We start from the raw sequence: 17,093 nt of genomic DNA, 5'->3' as shown, positions 1-17,093 counted from the left end.
TGGCTGCAGGACCTAGCTAAAAATTGGAGGAAAAATAGCAGAGCAAGCTTTATTACTTGCGTAACAGCAGAATTTGGCCTCTCGTAACTGGCACTTTCTTCTCGCGTCATGTTGGAGAAGGTGCAACCTCAGACTTCTGAGAAGAATCTCGTTAGCACTGAAGTGGCACTTCAACTAATGGACTTGGCCTGTGTCTTCCTGCCTTTGTCTTCAGTTGCTCTTCCATTTTTCCTTCACTTGGAATTTGTCTGATCTTTGGGAAGAGGAAAGGGAAGAAGGTGCCAGTCAGTGGTGAGGTGTTCTGATTTGTAGCGCTTTGCAGAAGACAGAGGTGGTTCCTTACCTCAAGTATCCTAATGGATACAGTGGTTTGTGTTGGGAAGAGGTGGGGATTGGAAGGGAACAAGCCCATCAGGTTTCAGAATTGCTTCAGCCCTTGGTTTAAGGGTGACGCTGTAATTTTTTCTTGTACCTACAGGTTGTGAGTAGATGTCAAAAGGGCTTTTTTAAATAAATAAAAACCGATCCAAATTCTGCACCTGCCAGCCTTGGTCCTGAGACCTATTTTACCTCAGTCAGAGCCCACTGAACAATAGACGACCTTGCTCCATGATGGATGTGGAATACCGTGTATGCAAACACAGCAGAATAAGTGAAAGAAAATCCTTGTAGGATGAAATAATGCCAAATAACTTCAGTGATCTTTGGCCATATTTAGAAATGCTGTAGGCTGAATGTTATATTGAAATCTTATTATAGATCATGTCAGATAAATTCCTTTGCTTCTGTTAGTCGTTAAAATGTTTGGGAGGGGATTCATCCCAAGAGGCTTATCCTGGGACAGCTCTTGCCTGTGATCTCTCAGTCTTGGAAGCTGAAGCATGTTAACAAAATGTACTATATTTAATATTAAACAAAACAACAAGCTTCTGTGTTTGTAACGTTCACTACTGGGCTAGGACTAAGCTTTGAAGGATGCAGGAATGTTCCTCCAGAAACCGGGATCCAGAAGGGCTGCAAGGCAGAAGGAACGGTCTCTGAAACATGAGCATCTACAGGAGCAGGCGAAGCTGAGGTCCATAGCTGCCTTCTTGGAGGCAAAATAAGTCTCTAATCCAAGTGCAATGAGAAGTATGTTGCGAGGCTCCAGAGGGATTGAATTATGTAGAAAAACCAACACTGTTCAATTACGAGTTGTCCAAATGCTCCTAACATAGACACAAACTGTCTGCGAGAACCCGAGCCTGCAGCTCGCTGCAAAGAAGCTCGGTGGGGCGCGGGTTCACGGCAGGTTGTCTGCTCCGTGGTTGCTGCTTATCTGCACACACTGAAGCGTGAGTGAGCTTCCCCTCCGTCCCCGGAGGCAACGCGCGCGTGGACAGACACGGCGGTGTCGCTGGCTGCGAGTTTGCACGCTTGGGTTCACGTACGGTACCTGCTGGTGTGACCGCGTCTTGGGCGGAAGGCAGCGAGCAGCTGAAATGAGTCCTCGAAGGAACGAGCATATGCACCTCCTGATTTGCAAGATGTTAGGTACGCGTTAGCTGGAGGTTTACAATGCAGAGAAGCTGAGTGCCAGCAGCAGCGATGAAGAAATCAAAGAGAACTAGCTAAAGACTTAAGCTGAATCTCACAGAATCACAGAACGGCAGGGTTGGAAGGGACCTCTCCTCTTAAGTATCACATAACTTCCGATTGGAAACGATGGATCCCAGATCACTGGGACAGTTAACTGGGCTGGGCAGAGCTAGAGTATGTAGCGTGAAGAGCAACCCTGGCCTGCACTGTTTGGAAACAAACTGGATGAGCTAATGAGCCTTCCCACTTCTAATTGCTTTTCTGTCCTGGCACGGGTAAATTAGCATCCTGTTTTCTTTGCTTTTCTTCAGTAAAGGCTTTGGAGTCCTTCCTGAACAGCCTGTCACTGAATAAACCCGTGTTACTTTAAAGGAGATGTGGTTGTTCATCAGCGCTGAGCTCTTCATTAGCCAACGCGAAATGAGAAGAAGCGACGTGGTAGAGGAAATCACGTGGCTTTCTGCAGAAGTGCTGGCTGCTTTTAAAAAAATACCGTATGTTTTTAAAGACCGCCTGTGCCTTGGCTCTCAAGGATTTAGGATCTTACCCTCTGCTACGAAAGATCTCATCGATATCAACTAGATACGAGTTGAGGGAGAGAGCATGGCTTTGAGATGCTCTCTGACCAACGTCTCCGGGACGAAGAGGGCTGATTCCCTGCAGCCTTGGTGTTGCACGAGGAAGGTTAACTTGGCCCTTTCAAAAGCTCGAGGCATTTTCATAAAAATAAAACCTCAGATTTGTAGAAGGTGGCAATACCCTGTGAGCTGCCTGTAAAAAAACCTTGAAGAGGCATGCTATTTGAGATTGTTAGGCTCAGGGTGGAGATAAGGGACTGGGAAAGAAGGCGTCGTTTTCTGATGCTGCTGGGCTTTGTAGCTTGGACAGCTTTAGAGGTTTAACTGTTTGTAGCTGCATCGAGATTTTTCTGGTGAAAGGCGCTTGGCAGGTGCGATCTGACAGTTTCAGGTGATGCGCTCATTAATTTTGCTGTCACATCTGACGCATTCAGAAATTACTTGGAGGTAGAGAAGACAAAGATGGTGGGGGACAATGCTTAGGAGAGCTCCCCCTTGCCGGGCGGCCTCTGTGCAAGCCGCCGTGCCTGTGGGTATAAAGCCCATCACTGTCTGATCCCAGCGGAGGAAAAAGTAGAACGGACCTCTCCAAAACAGCGCCTGCTTTCTTCTCTGTGGGAGCGTGGGCTCGTGGAGGAGCAGACGCTCTTCCTTCGTCCCACGCCGGGTATTCCTCGGGGCACGTGTTGGCCTCTGTCCCCTCCTGCCCTTGCCAGTTTGAGCGCGAAGCCAACAGATTCCTTTTGAGTCAGCTGGCAAATACAACTCGCGTGAAGTGGCTTGAGATACAGTGAAATGCTTGTAATCTGTAAGTATTTCCTTTTTTTTATGCCTTGTTCTCAGTTCTCCAGAACGTGGCCCATTTCCTATGTCCGATGTAGCGTGAGAGCCCTAATGAGACCAGCGATGCGGTGTAGGTACTGGCAGTAGCCTCTCTGCCCCGTTTGCTGGTTTCTTGCCAAATTTCTCTCTTCTTTTGCAGAAGTCGCTCCCAGAGACTTCCTTTACAACCCTGTGGCATGCAGATACCTTCTGTGGCCTCTTCGGGTGTTCTCTTTGAAGGATGATTTTCTTGTGCCAACAAATAAGGAATTAGTTAAATATTCATGCTTGATATTCTGCTCGATGGCTGTAACGTACTGCAGGGTTGTTTTTTTTAACGCGGCTGGAAAATGTTTGGTTATATAAAGGCTTGTAGATGCTATCAGATGGCTTTTCTCAGATATGGAAAAATCTGCTTCATCAGAAGGTGAATACTAATGAGTTTGCGTCTAATGGCCAGAGTAGAGTTCCTTTGGTTGAGCAAATTGTTTTAAAAATTAAACCAGAGCTTGCAATGACCTGGGACACCAACCTGATGGCAGACAGTTAAGACGGGGTACCAGGACAAGATGAAGCAGGACCGGCCGGCTGCGGAGAAGGTCTTGCAGCTACAAAAAATGGATGGACAAAGTGCCTTTTCCTGCAGGGGTAGGAGAGCGGGGATGTAGATAAAACCCAGAGCTCAGACTAACTTATTTCCTCATGAAATGTGGATATTGAAATGTAGAAATTGACTTAATCTTCTCTGCAGGTTGGTGCAGAGCCAGAAGACACAGGTTTTGATTCTCTTTAAAGGGTATAAAAAAAAGTGCTGAAAAAGCTTGCTTTTTTTTTTTTTTTTTTGTCTTCTCACGTGCTGTTTGTGCAAAACCTTCCCCCCTCCTGCTCTTCCTCTGAGACCCAAACCTCTACACACCACCGTGACGTGACTTCACTTCCTCGATCGCAAACAAACCAGCCGTGTTAACTTTTTTAAAAAAAAAAAAAAAAAGAAAAACAACACCCCGAAACCCTCACAAGTGGGAGGGTTGACAAACCTACTGACATCCAATTTATCATGCAAGATTTTAAGGTTTCCTTTGTGCACTCATCGCGAGTCCTCACCTTCAGCAGGCTGGGTCCTGCGTCCCAAGTGAAAGTTCCTCGGTTTGCCCCATGAATCTCATTCCATCCCGCGCTGCAGACAGACACCCCACCCCGCGCAGGAATGAGGGGGCCAGGTCGCTCGGGAGCGTACCCTGACCTTTTACACTCCGAGCTTTTTCTTTTTTTTTTTCTTCTTTGCAATACCAAGCAGGATTATTAGGTCAATGGTTTCTGTAATCTGCAGAGGATTACGCTGGTCTGCAGCTGCTGTAAACTATAGGGGCTTTCCCTTCAAGGAAAAAAAAATAAAAAAATCTGTCTGTACTCCAGAGGCTTTTAAAAAATCCTTTTCGTTGGTATTTTGCCTCTAATACCTCCCTTTCCTCTCCCACCCCCTGCACTCGCTGGCTTGTGTTTAAACTCGGTCCTGGAGTTTTTTGGCATGCAAGTTCCTTTGCCGTGGAGCTGATCTTGCAGAGAAGGATCCCTGCACCGTTCCCAGCTGAGACAGCGCAAACCAGGAACGGGATTCTCGGGAACCCGGTCCCTTTGCTCCAGCTGCCCCTCGGCAGGGAGGGAGGTTGGCTCCAGCTGCAGGCGTAGAAGCTGCTCTGGCCCTGCTGCTGTCCCTGCGTGCCTTGTCCCCAGGTCACACTTAGACCAGAGGTTGCGATGCTTCTGGCTCTTTTTGTGAATGAATTCAATTTTCAAAGCTTCCCCCGCAAAGAGAGTGGGGCTGGGTGAGGTGGGGCAGGCCGCTCGGCCACACCATTTCTCTCAGGGGAAGAAATGGCTGTGCTCATCAAGACTTGCCATTTTAAGAGCCCTTAGGCTCTTAAGACCCTGGAATAACCAGGTGTCTGGCTCCCTGCTTAATCCTTGGTGTAACGTTGACTTGCGTAGCTCAGTCTTGGCTGTCACGGCCTTTTCGTCTAGTGGAGAAGTGGGTTTGGCGGGTTTTTTTCTGTTTTTCATTCCCACATCAGCTGTGTCCCAGCACCCACCTGCCAGGCAGAGCTGTTGGACCTGAGCTGCTCGTGTCGAGCATCCCCTGCACTGGTGTCACCTAACGCCCCTGGCTCTCCTGCTGGGGTCTCCCAGCTCTCACATTCTCTTTCCAGCTTTTACTGGTTTGGGTGATACCTGTTTTCTGCCGCATTATGTCAGCGCTTACAATTGTGAGGGCTTTGGAGGTGGTTCATCTGAGAGAGCGGCATACGGGTACGACATTAAGTGCAGGTACCGGTTTTAGCAGACTGATGTTAAAGTCCTCCCATCAGCAGACGTGTTCCTACTGTCAGGTTGTTACTCCCCGACTGGCAAGGAGCGAGCTGCTTCTATAAAAATTGACGGCTTTGTAACCCGGTTGTGTCGTGCGATGGGCAGGTGAAGTGATCTGTTGCGGTTCCCAAGGCGTGTTGTGTTTCAGCACAGTCCTCGGCGAGCGAGCTGTGGCTGCAGCCGCTGGCGAAGCTGGCGTGGGACGGGAAGTGAGCAGGACGACAGCCTCCTTCTCCAGGCCAAACAGCTCCAGTTTGCCACCCCGTTCTTAAAACGTGATTGCTGGGGAAGGCCCCGGTTTATGTCATCTCGTTGCTAGCGCTGTTCCATCAGGCAGGAAGACAAAAAAGGGATTTTCAACCCTTGCAGAGAAATCCTCTGCCGAGGTTGTGTGCCCGTCGCAGGTCGTTTTTCCTGGGATGCTGAAGGTGCTGGGAGGGACGGTGCTGAGAGCTGCGTTAGTGAAAAGTGAAATCATTTTAGGGTTATTTAGAGGCGAGCTGGTACGTGCTGAGAATTTTTGCATCTCGGTGGGTTTTCTTTAAGCAGCAGCCATCCCTGCGAGAAAGGAGGAGCTGGGATTAGCGCAAAAATCCGCGTTGCCCTCACGCATGTCTGTCTGCGTCGCTTCCGAAATCCGCTGGGCTCCCATCTGCTGGCTCTGACAGCTCGCTTGGGCATCGTGGGCAGGGTCTGGAAAGCCCTATTCTCTTCCTCCAGAAAAAGCAAACAATAGAAGGCAAAGCAAATGTGTTCTAATGCTGCCACCTATCTATAGGTAGCTATAATTGCTCACCGATGGGCTTTCTATTTAATTTTTTAATACGCTCTATGTAGGTCAAATTCAGTTCAAAGATGATTGTCCAGTGCTGAATGGCAGGAATCGTTGTAGTGGGGAATCGGGTGACGGGTTTTGTCTCTCCCACCCCTGGTCCCTGCCAGTTTCAGAAGCTGCCGCCTCCGGGTGCGTAAACCCGCTCTGATTCCGCAGCTGGAATTCCAGTGCTCTGCGATCCTTGGGGGTCCGCTCCTCCTCCCGAGGGCGGTTTCCTGAAGACGCTTGCAACACAAGGGTTGTGTAACCAAGCAGGCAAGACGCGAACGGGCAGTTTGCTGCATTCAAAGGTAGTTTCTGCAATCTGACTTGGGCTGCTTTAACCTTTGCCAGGACTAAACTGCTCTTCCCCAGATAAACGGCATCTGAAAGGAGGCTCGAAACCTAATGAGAAAACTCTTAATTGCTGGCGTTTCTGAAGGAATAAAAAGCAGGCACCGGTATAGCTGCAGTATCGTCCCTCGAAGGGGCAAGTGTGATTTGAAAAGACAGCAGCTTGTTCAGATGGAATTTGAGCTGCGAGGCAAATTTTTTTGAATCCTTCTCAGGCAGCATCTGAGACAAACGGATCTCTGGGCACAGGGCTAATGGGGCGTTTGCAGCGTAAGTAGCCAGGGGTGCTGGCAGCGTGAGCTAGGAAGGATGTTACGCACAGAGCAGCCGAAGGTTTATTGGTGGCTGGGAACGATTCCCTCCCCATTTCTGTCTTCCTGTTTGTGTTGAGAAGTGACAGCTCCGACTTCTGCTGTGGCATGGCGCAGGATGCAGACGAGTAACGCGCTCTTCAGAGGGGATGGCCCTTGGCTAACCGTCTTTCCTTTCCCCTTTCCAGGTGTGGCAGATTCCCGAGAATGGACTCACCCTGTCCCTGACGGAGCCGGTGGTAGTGTTAGAAGGCCATTCCAAGAGAGTCGGCATCGTGGCTTGGCATCCGACGGCACGCAACGTGCTGCTCAGTGCAGGTACGCTGCGTCAGGGCTCTGGGGTCAACAAGCGTCTCTCCCTCACGTTCTGCTTGCACACCCAAGTCTTTTGGAGAAGAGCTCGTTGACCCCTTTTCCTTCTTTCCTCTCCCAGCTGCTTAGGGCCAGTGAATCACAAGACTAACGGCAGTGCCTGGGAACACCGGGACACGTGGCTCACAGCCCCGTCCTTATCTTGGCCTTTTCTTGTGTTCAGTTGACAGGGATGAGAACCAAGAAATTGTCTGGAGACATGAATTACAGTATTAAAATTGTTCCAGACTTTATTTGATCTGCAGGTTTCATCCGCTGATGGCTACATCTGCACTCTCCTCATCCCTGCTTTCATATACTTTTATAAAAGGTCCAACTGTTTCTCCTTTTCACTGATCCCTGCAAGGTGTCCCAGAGTTTGGCTGTTCCTTCCACAAGCTTTCATTTTCGGCATTTTCCAAATTGTCTCCTTGACTGGTAAGGTCTATGCAATGATATTCTTTTCACCACTGAAAAACAGTCCCATCATTATGGAAATTAAATGGCTAAGTCATTATCCATTAGCATGGTCTGAGGCTTTCATAGCGTGACCTTTAGGTTAGAGCCCAATAAAAGAAGCCAGTCCTTTCAGCTGGACTGGCAGATGAGCAGTGTGTTTTCTCTTAATATAAATGCCTTCTGAGGTATCCGTTTTGATCTGGTTTCCCCAAAAACGCTTGGAGTGGCAGACCTTGTGGCAGTTAATGTGATGAAACTCAGTGTGAGAACATGTAGAAGGAGAAGGTGATTTCTCTTAGACTCCTGTACTCACAAGCAGCAAGATTTGTGTGTCCAGCCAGTCCAGCCAGGATTACTCCTAAGAAATGCAGAGGAGAACGGATGCTGCACGGTGACAATAAACTGATTTGGGATGTCTTTCGTGCCCCTTAGGAGTTCAGAGTGATTGTTATCTTTTGCCTCTTTACATTGGGAGCCTTAGGAGAAATTGCTCAGTCACACATTGTGTCTCCTTCCCTTACCTGCTCCTCCAGTCCTGTTCTTTCTTTTGCTTTTCTGCTTGTCCTCGGCTTTATTCTTTGTCTTCTTGCTGTCTGGTCCTTTAACAAAACCACCCACCTGATGGTTGTAGTCCACGTGAAACTGCTGACCTCAGCTTTTGCTGCCTGCCATTCTTTTTTCTCTTTGTTCTGCTGTTTCTCCTGCTGTCACTTGCCTGTTTTCCATCCGTGCCACTTTTACCCCTTCTGCCACAAATCTCTCTGACCTGAGAAGCAATGACTGGCTGCCAGCCAGCGTTCTCATGTGTAGAGTTGTAAGAACATCGCCTCTTTGCCCTTGGCACCTCTTGCTCGGTAGTCCTGCAGTTGAGCCGAGACCCGAGAGCTCCTGCGCAGAGCTCCTGCAGTACCAGCGGCCAGGACACGCTTTCACAGACCTCCTTCAGCTGCGCCACCACCTCCTGCTTTTCCCTTCAGCTTCCTCTCTGCTGGGGACCTCTCCTGTCCCTCCTGCCTGCCCCCTGCACGCAGGCAGCACCTCGGCTGGGCTGGTGGCCATCTGTGGGAGCAGTGCCCAAACACTCCCACATAAACTGCCTTTGTCTGGGACGGCTGCGGCACCTCCGAGAAGGTGCTCACCGCTTTCAAAGGCGGAGTTTCATGCCTCCTCTGGCTGCTTGGTCCCCGCTCTGAGCCTGGATTTGAGTGAGGATGCACTGCCTGAGGCTGCACGTGATGGTGCACAGAGCGTGTTTAAGAGTCAGCAGCTGAGGCTTTGGAGCTGCAACAGATTTTATTCCTTGTTCCCTACAGCTGTTTTTTTTTTCTTCTGTATACACCGTTGTTGTGACTTTAGCTGTTATTTTCTCTTTTAGGTTGTGATAATGCAATCATCATCTGGAATGTGGGAACAGGTGAAGCCCTCATAAACCTGGATGACATGCACGTCGATATGATTTACAATGTGAGCTGGAATCGCAATGGCAGCCTAATCTGTACAGCTTCCAAAGACAAAAAAGTTCGAGTTATTGACCCCAGGAAACAAGAAATTGTTGCTGTAAGTTTGCGTGATAGTTAAAGAAGCAACTGGGTTTCACTCCAGCAGAGAGTTAGCAAGACCGTATAGAGAAAGAACCTTTTCGCCTAGTCTATACCATGTTTAGGTACGTTTTTCAAAGTGAGGAAAAAATTACAGGAGGAATAGCAGTGGTTGAGATTTGTCTGGGTTTATTGAGAGTAGTGTTTGAACTAGGATTTTAGGGCTGGGTTTTAAAACCTGCAGGAGTGTAATTCCACATCTAATCCTTCTGTATAATTACAGTTCCAAAGTTGTGTATGCGAAGTGGAGATTTAGCAGGCCTGCATGTGTGTCGTAGCTTGCAAAGAAGTCTTCCTTCAGCCTTGCGAGAGTCTGATAGGCAAAGCTGAAATGAGCCAGGAATGACCACTTCTTTTGTAGTTTAGTAATTGGTTTCTTCCCTCAAGCGTCAGGTAAAGATAGTTGGATGTTGCTCCGTGTAGTCGGCATCCTGCGTGGAGGAGCAGTGTGTCCTGCCAGGGATTCTGTGCAGCTGGAAGAGGAGCCACCGCCAGGTGGGCGTCCTGTTCCTTGCTAGAGGCTGATCTGTAAATCTCTTTCAGGAGAAAGAGAAAACCCATGAAGGAGCCCGGCCCATGCGAGCCATTTTCCTCGCTGATGGAAACATCTTCACAACTGGCTTCAGCCGCATGAGCGAACGGCAGCTTGCTCTTTGGAATCCAGTAGGTTCCTCTCCCGTTATTACTTGGCTGTCGTAATGTCTGCTGAGTTACTAGCCCAGACCTGCAGCCACACACTACTTTCATAGCTCACGTTATTTGAGCCTGTTCCCTCTTCCATCTGCTGCCTGCTCCTGTGCAGGCGTCCGGTGCCGGAAGGTATTGCCGTCGTTTAGGCTGGGTGTTCAATCAGTAGAGGAAATGAGTTCTCTTGTATCCATCCCCGCTTTACCAAGGGCGGCGGTGAAGCTGGGAGCTGCACGTTTGCAGTGTCTGAGAGGGTGTACGCAGAGAGCAGAGGTCGCTTCGTTCTGTACGTTACGCGTGCAGAGCAAGACGGCGACAATCCCGCCACACTCGCCACAAGACACTCGCTAATGTGACTGTGTCACATCTTTCCCTTGACTTTGTGACTTTTCTTGGGTCCTGCTTTTGTTGCATTTTGTGATTAAAATGTCCCTGGGGAATGAATAGGCTTGTGAATGTTGACAGCATTTGTTATTGTGACGCACAGATCCTTCGGGGGTGGTGGAGACACCGCTGCATGTTCACTGGCTACAAAGAACTGTTAATAGTTTAGCTCTTATTTTAACATGAGCTTTTCCATTCTTCATTAGCATCACTGGTGTTTTTTTGTTTCCAGAAAAACATGGAGGAACCAATAGCCCTTCATGAGATGGACACCAGCAATGGAGTCCTGCTGCCATTCTACGATCCAGATACCAACATTATTTACTTGTGTGGCAAGGTAAGGAGAAGCTTTCGGAATGACTGGGTGTGTAGAGGGAGACTCCTGTGAGATGAAGGATGCCTGTGAAATGTTCCCCGAGTGTCTCGAGTGAGAAAGGTAGAACCAAAAGTTAGCGCTGCAGCGATGCTCAGGGCTGCAGACAAATCAGGCTGCTCCAAAATTGGTTTGATCCTCGCTCTGCAGGACCGTACAGAGAGCCTGTGAAGTCTGCCCTGTGGGGGTCTGGTATGTAATCGGATGTTTCTTTGAGATGGATTTACTTAGGTAAAGCTGCTCTTACTGCAGCAAGTCAGATACCATCATCAAAACGTCCTTTGTTGGTGTTGACCTGAATGATTGTTCGTTAGTGTGGGAGGAAGATACATTTTAGATGTTATCCTCCTTGTGCTTAAAGACGATGGAGCATGTAGCAACACTTACAGTAATTTTGTGGGGTTAAATAAGAGAAAACTGGAATCATGTGCTCCTTTCTAAAAGCAATTTGTAGGCATTAAGTGCTCCAGAGTGCCCACTTCTGAATGCCGCCGCTTTGGACTTCCTACAAACAGGAGCCAAAGACAAGACAAGATGAACAAGTCATTACAAAAGAAGATCCATACAAGTACATTCAAGAATCCCATCTTTGTAAACAGCTAATGAGAAATAATTGTTTTATATCTGCTGCCTCTTCTGCTGTTTCAGAGATGCTAGTGTAGTAGAGTCACCTGGAATCAAAGAGAAAATGCTCTGTAGCCTTTCTGCCCGACTGTGACAGAAGGTTTAGCTTTTTCACAAGAGGAGAATGTGGAAGTTGACCACCCCAGTCTTGAAGCAGGAGCTCAAGTCCCTGTACCGTAGGAGTTTGAAGAACAGCACTTCTCACTGAGAAGCTGTTCAACCTAATGTACTGGTTACGGTAGGGATCCACTCTACGGCAGTTCTGCTAATGCCGTGTGGATATCGAGAACACGGCGCCATGCTGTCTGATAGCGACTGCTGCGAGCAGCTTGAGATGAGACACGTACGACTGGCAAGCAATGGAAGTTTTAGCCTGAAAAAAAAAAAATAGCTGTAAACTGTATTACTCTGTGGCGGCGTTCCTGGAAGGAAAGGCTATGGGGTGAGACCAATGGCTGCCTAGCCTAGCAGGGAGCAGACGTGTGGGCACGGGGAGCACGAGCCCCTCCAGCCTCTGGAGTGGCCCTCCTCTCATCTCTTGCAGGGTGACAGCAGCATTCGCTACTTTGAGATCACGGACGAATCCCCCTACGTTCACTACCTCAACACCTTCAGCAGCAAAGAGCCGCAGAGGGGCATGGGGTTCATGCCAAAGAGGGGCCTTGATGTGAACAAGTGTGAGATTGCCAGGTAAGGAGAGGGGCTGTCGGGGAGGGTGGTGTCATCTTAGCGAGTCACCCCCGTGGCAAACTCAACCATTCAGAAATGGAAAAGTCCTGCTACTGCACCTGGGCAGTGCGGGCGCGTTCCTACAGTGCACGTCAGCCAGCTTGCTGCAGGCGTGTGGCAGGAGGGGAAGGGGCCGGCAGCCTTCTGTAAAACCCTTTGTGTTTTCACCCTTGGTGTGCCGGCAAACCAAGCACTGCTGGGCGTAGGGCCCCGCCGTTGGAAAGACCTCCCGGCCACACTACTGCTTTGTCGGGACCTGTGACGTGAAGCGATACTCGTGCTGGGCATAACATGATATAACCTCAAAATATGCTGGGACTTAGGTTGAGTCTGTTATAAACGAGTGGGTGATACCTAGCAGAATACATTGTCTGCAGAAGACTTTGCACCAAGTTGGTTACAGCCTACGCTGTCAACATACCGATGATGAACTTTTGGTGCCTAAATCTGCTGTCAGCCTCCAGCTTGTACACAGCAAGCGGGTGGGGAGATGGTTTCAGGAATTTAAGGAGTAATTACAGCAGCAGGGCAGTGACCAGAGTGCAGCCCTGGCAAAGGAAGAAGGCGGCACCTCGGGAAAGCAGGCTTGGGTCACTGCAATGGCTTGTGTCACACCACTGGTAGGGAGCATGCTGGATGTTGCCCCTGGAAGCCTTTTGATGCTCCTTTGATTATTACTGAAAGGAGGAGCCCCTGAAAGGGAGCAGAGCCCGCACTTGCCTGAAGCACGTGAATGTTTCAGCCGCAGTGCCTGGTGGCCAGGCTGAGGACATTGGAGTTAGTGGCACTGGCCCCAGGCAGGACTGCGAGGGGTGACGGGAGCGTGGAGACGCACGTGAGCGATGAGCAGAAGGCTGGCTAGTGTGTACCTGTAAATTGCTGGTATAGCGCTTGCCTCAATGGTCCGAGCAGGGGGCTGTGCCTCGCTGACAGCCCCTTCTAGCCAAAGTGTGACCCCCTGAAGTCACCCAGTACCTAAGCGGGGAGCTTTGCACGCACCCAGGTGGTTTTCCCCAGCCCTCGCAGGGCTGCAAGTCCTAGCGCAGCCCAGCTGTGACTCCTTAGGGTGGCTCGTTTTCCCTCACCTCCGTCTCCCTGTACGCTGCTGTGCGTGAGCGGCAGAGCCGAGGCCTCCTTTGCACGGCGTTGGCTCTCCTCACGTCTAAATCGCACCTTTTCTTTTTCTTTCAAAGGTTCTTCAAGCTTCACGAGAGGAAGTGTGAGCCCATCATCATGACGGTTCCTCGAAAGGTGAGCCCTATGTGCTGGTTACGTGGTTTGAAGCCAGCTCGTGCCTTCCAGCCCCAAAGCGCTTGACCAATTTGTCTCTTCTGGCTTGCAGTCGGACCTCTTTCAGGATGACCTGTACCCTGATACAGCTGGCCCAGAAGCAGCTCTGGAAGCAGAGGAGTGGTTTGAGGGGAAGAATGCCGATCCCCTTCTCATCTCCTTGAAGCATGGGTACATTCCAGGCAAGAACAGGGATCTCAAGGTGGTCAAGAAGAACATACTGGACAACAAGCCTGCCGCGAACAAGAAAAGTGATCTCATAAATGCTCCAAAGAAAGCAGCCGATGCCTCAAACTCTGTGAGTAAAATCCACAGGCTTTGGGGGATAGTGGCCCGAGATGCGATTACCGGGGCGCTGCATCTTCAGAAACAGTCACAACAAAGCTCGAGCATGTTTGACTCGAGTACCCTGGGACTTGGGTGCCAGTGGGAGACCTGGAGTTGGGGTGGCACTTTAGCTGTGGTGTTTCAGGCAAGGTTTCTGTAGTTGTGGAAGATTACTGGGAATTGTGAAGCGAAGGAAAGCTTGACTTGTTCCAGCCACCCGCCTGCTTGGGAGAGCTGTGCACCTCTTTTTTTTGTGGTGGTTGTTTTTTTCCTGGAGAGGTGTGGAGTCTCCTTCCCTGGAGATATTCGAAACCCACCTCGATGCGTTCCTGTCCAACCTGCTCTGGGTGACCCTGCGTTGCCGGGGGGGGGTTGGACTAGGTGATCTCTGAAGGTCCCTTGCAACCCCTGCCAGTCTGGAATTCTGTGAAAACCCAGCACACAGGGAGTGGGCCAAATGAACCTCAGACTGTGCAGGTGCAGAAGAAGGTTGTACGAGTCCGTAGTTGGGGGCTGTAGCTAATGTGGGGTATAGTCGTATGTGGGAGTGACGGCTGTCGGTCAAGTAGGTCCCTAAACACTGTTAAAGAGCAGATATTGGTCCAGTATGTCCTTGAAGCTTGCCCTAGCCTTGAAGCCCCTGCCCTGCCTTGAAGCATGCCCTTGAAGCTGGTCCGTGCCCTGAGCATCCCGGTGCCCGTGCCAGGCGTGTGGTACGCGCTTGCCCCGCTTGCCTGCGCCCCCGGGCAGGCGTACGGCTCGCGAGCATCCCGGTCAGAGCAGCCCCTGGCTTTGAAACCTCCCGTCCGTCCGCAGAGCGCGTCCCGCCGGCTCTCCCAGCAAATACGTGTCTTGTCTTGTCTTCCAGCAAAACGAAGCCAAATTGGATGAGATCTTGAAAGAGCTGAAATCTATAAAAGACACGATCACCAACCAAGACGAGCGCATTTCCAAGCTGGAGCAGCAGATGGCAAAGATCGCGGACTGAGCGGGGCGAGCGGCGCTGGCCCCGCCGCCAGCCCAGGCACATTCCAGTTCCCCAGTTCGGCAAGCAGCAGCGTGCAGCATTCCAGTACGAGCTTTCCTGTTCTCCTAAATTCACGTCAACGAGAGCCGATGATTAAAAGCCAAGCTTTTTAGTGAAAAGATTTTTTTTTTTTTCCCCCTGATGTTTTAATGAATTTATGTGACTGTGTCAAACAAGTCAAAAAGAATAAGTGCTACTTTTACAGTATTTTTTTTTTTCTTCCAGATGTTATGAATTCTTCAAAAACAAATCCATTCTGACTTTCAATGTTGTGCCCAAATATCTTTTTCTAGATTTAGGGACCAATGCCACCTTGTTCTTAACCATTTTTTTTAAAGTTGCCAAAAAAAAAAAAAAAAAAGAAGTTGCTTTTTATTTTTCTTATTTGCCACTTTGCAGTATTTGTGTTTTAAATCTAAAGGGACAGCACTGCGTGTGTGTGCGTGTGTGTGTGTGTGCGCGGGGTGGGTGTTTATACTGTTCAGAGAACAAAACTGAAGCTATTTTGTATAAATCTGACAATTTCGAACAATCAGATCGGTTTCTTTTGCAGTGCGGCCCAGGCTGCTGCTGAGACCCCTCAGAGATCGTACAAGCTGCCTTTCCTGCCTCCCTCTCCATTGTCTGACAGTTTAAAGGAAAAAAAAAAAAAACCAAACCAAAACCAAAACCGTTTCTGAATGAGGTGATTCGTGCCACAAAATGCCTCTTCTCCTTTTACACCCTACAGAATTTTTAAACTAGCATCACGCTGCCCTTTTAAAATAGTCCCATGTTTTGGATTCCTCTACCCATGTCCAAACCGGGCGTGTTTTATTTGCCGGTTTTCTTTTTATTTTGAGGCAGAAGTTTACTTTCACGCAGGAAGTGTTTTTACCTTTATCCGTGGAGTCCAAAGTTTAAGGTGTGCCATGGGAGACGCGAGCGGTGGGACGTTGGCAGTCACCGGGTTCTCGCTGGCGTCTGCTTCAGCTCTCTGCCTTGCTGTAAATACTTCTGTTTCTGCACCACCGCGCTCTTCGGCTCATTGGCTTTAAGAAGCTTTCGAAAATCCGCGAGCTTGCAATTCTCTGGCCCCTCGCCTTAGTTCTGGTGTTAGAAATTTAGACTCTGCTTCCAAAGCAGCATTAGCAGTAGCTGGGTGACTTTATCATGACGGGTCTCCGCAAGCAAAATGCCTCCGTTATTTTTTTTTTTTTTATTATTATTTTTATTTTTTTTTCCCCCCTCTCCATCGTTCCTGCCTCACCACCCCACCACGCCGTAAAACTTTGTAGAAATTAAGAAATTACTTGTTCCCGGATCAGACGAGTGACCTCCGTCCCCAGACCCCCTGCACTCCCAGGCCTTCGGAGTGGAAGGGACTGGGGAGGGCGGTTTTGATCCCAGTTTGGAGAACTGGTTTCTCACACGGTCCTTTGAGATTCTTGGAGGAGAGACCCCCCGTGAGCGCCCCGGGCTCACGAGCTCCTCGTGGGATTTCTTGGATGCCTCAGCTCGGCAAACCTCTGCTTGGGTGAGGTGTCCCCCATGTCGGGGACGGGGCAGGCGCCTGTCCCTGCTCGCGGGCTGTGTCCCTGGCCGTGAAGAGGCTCCGTGCCACCCCCGCGAGCTCTGCCAGGCCGGGCTGGGGCCGCCCGTCCCCGCGGTGCCAGGGAAACATCGGCAACCCGTGTCCAATCCAAAGGTGGGCAAAGACTATCTGGTGCCCGAGAGCTCTCGGGCTGAGGAGCCTCCGTACCTGTCCCAGCTGGGATCGATCCCGGCTCACTGCGTCCCCGGTGTGTGTGCACGTGTGTGTGCTTGGGAGCCGCCGCGCCGCAGCAGCGTCCCCCCGCCCAGGGCATCCCCGGCGGCTGCCGCTCAGCGGGGGGGGGGAGCCCGTCCCTTCATCCAGGCTGAAGTGATTTTTTTTTTTTGATTTTTTTTTTTTTTTTCCCATTAGGTTAGCTAGCAATCCTCAAATTCTCCGTTTTTTCCAGTGTTTGCATGTTCAGAATTTACAGATTAAGGATTCTCTGTTCTGGAGGGATGTCTGTGTGTGTGAAGGCGAAACCACAGCGTGGGGACGGCCAGGCGACGTAGCTGGAGAGGCACGAGAACGGGACGCGGAGAGACAGCGGATGTGTTATAATTGCATAGCATGAAAGCTTCATAAAAGTGGGTTTGCTTTGTTTTAAGTGGCGAGCACAGCAGGAGGGACGAGCGTCCCCTGCCCTGTGTCCGTCACCGCTGATGCTGGATTCGTGGTCCAGATGCTCCGGGTTATTTGAATGTTTGGTGACGTTTTTGTATTGCAGTAAATGGCTGAGATGATGTGTATTTTTATTTCGATTTTTTTTTTTTTTTTTTTTTTTTTTTTCTCCTGGAAAACAAAGCCAAACGTAATGCTCCCCCAAACGGTGATCTCTGTGTTGATT

The 17,093-nt window shown here is 49.8% G+C and overlaps 1 protein-coding gene across 4 annotated transcripts in view; it reads left to right on the top strand.

Annotated features, from left to right (window-relative positions):
• The window catches only part of CORO1C (coronin 1C), a 59,338-nt gene extending 44,290 nt beyond the window's left edge, over nucleotides 1-15,048 (top strand). For all 4 annotated transcript variants that reach the window (XM_074606395.1, XM_074606396.1, XM_074606398.1 and 1 more), the window contains 8 exons: nucleotides 7,013-7,142; nucleotides 9,010-9,191; nucleotides 9,776-9,895; nucleotides 10,536-10,640; nucleotides 11,845-11,990; nucleotides 13,223-13,280; nucleotides 13,372-13,617; nucleotides 14,515-15,048. In XM_074606395.1, the coding sequence (XP_074462496.1) occupies nucleotides 7,013-7,142; nucleotides 9,010-9,191; nucleotides 9,776-9,895; nucleotides 10,536-10,640; nucleotides 11,845-11,990; nucleotides 13,223-13,280; nucleotides 13,372-13,617; nucleotides 14,515-14,634 (1,107 nt within the window). In that variant the 3' untranslated portion in view covers nucleotides 14,635-15,048. The remainder of the gene's footprint in view (nucleotides 1-7,012; nucleotides 7,143-9,009; nucleotides 9,192-9,775; nucleotides 9,896-10,535; nucleotides 10,641-11,844; nucleotides 11,991-13,222; nucleotides 13,281-13,371; nucleotides 13,618-14,514) is intronic.
• Nucleotides 15,049-17,093: the final 2,045 nt, after the last annotated feature.

The sequence above is a fragment of the Larus michahellis genome, chromosome 13 (genome assembly GCF_964199755.1).
Source record: "Larus michahellis chromosome 13, bLarMic1.1, whole genome shotgun sequence".
Taxonomy (NCBI): Eukaryota; Metazoa; Chordata; class Aves; order Charadriiformes; family Laridae; genus Larus; species Larus michahellis.
Note: the sequence above shows the minus strand (reverse complement) of the source record. Positions and strands in the feature narration are given on the sequence as shown.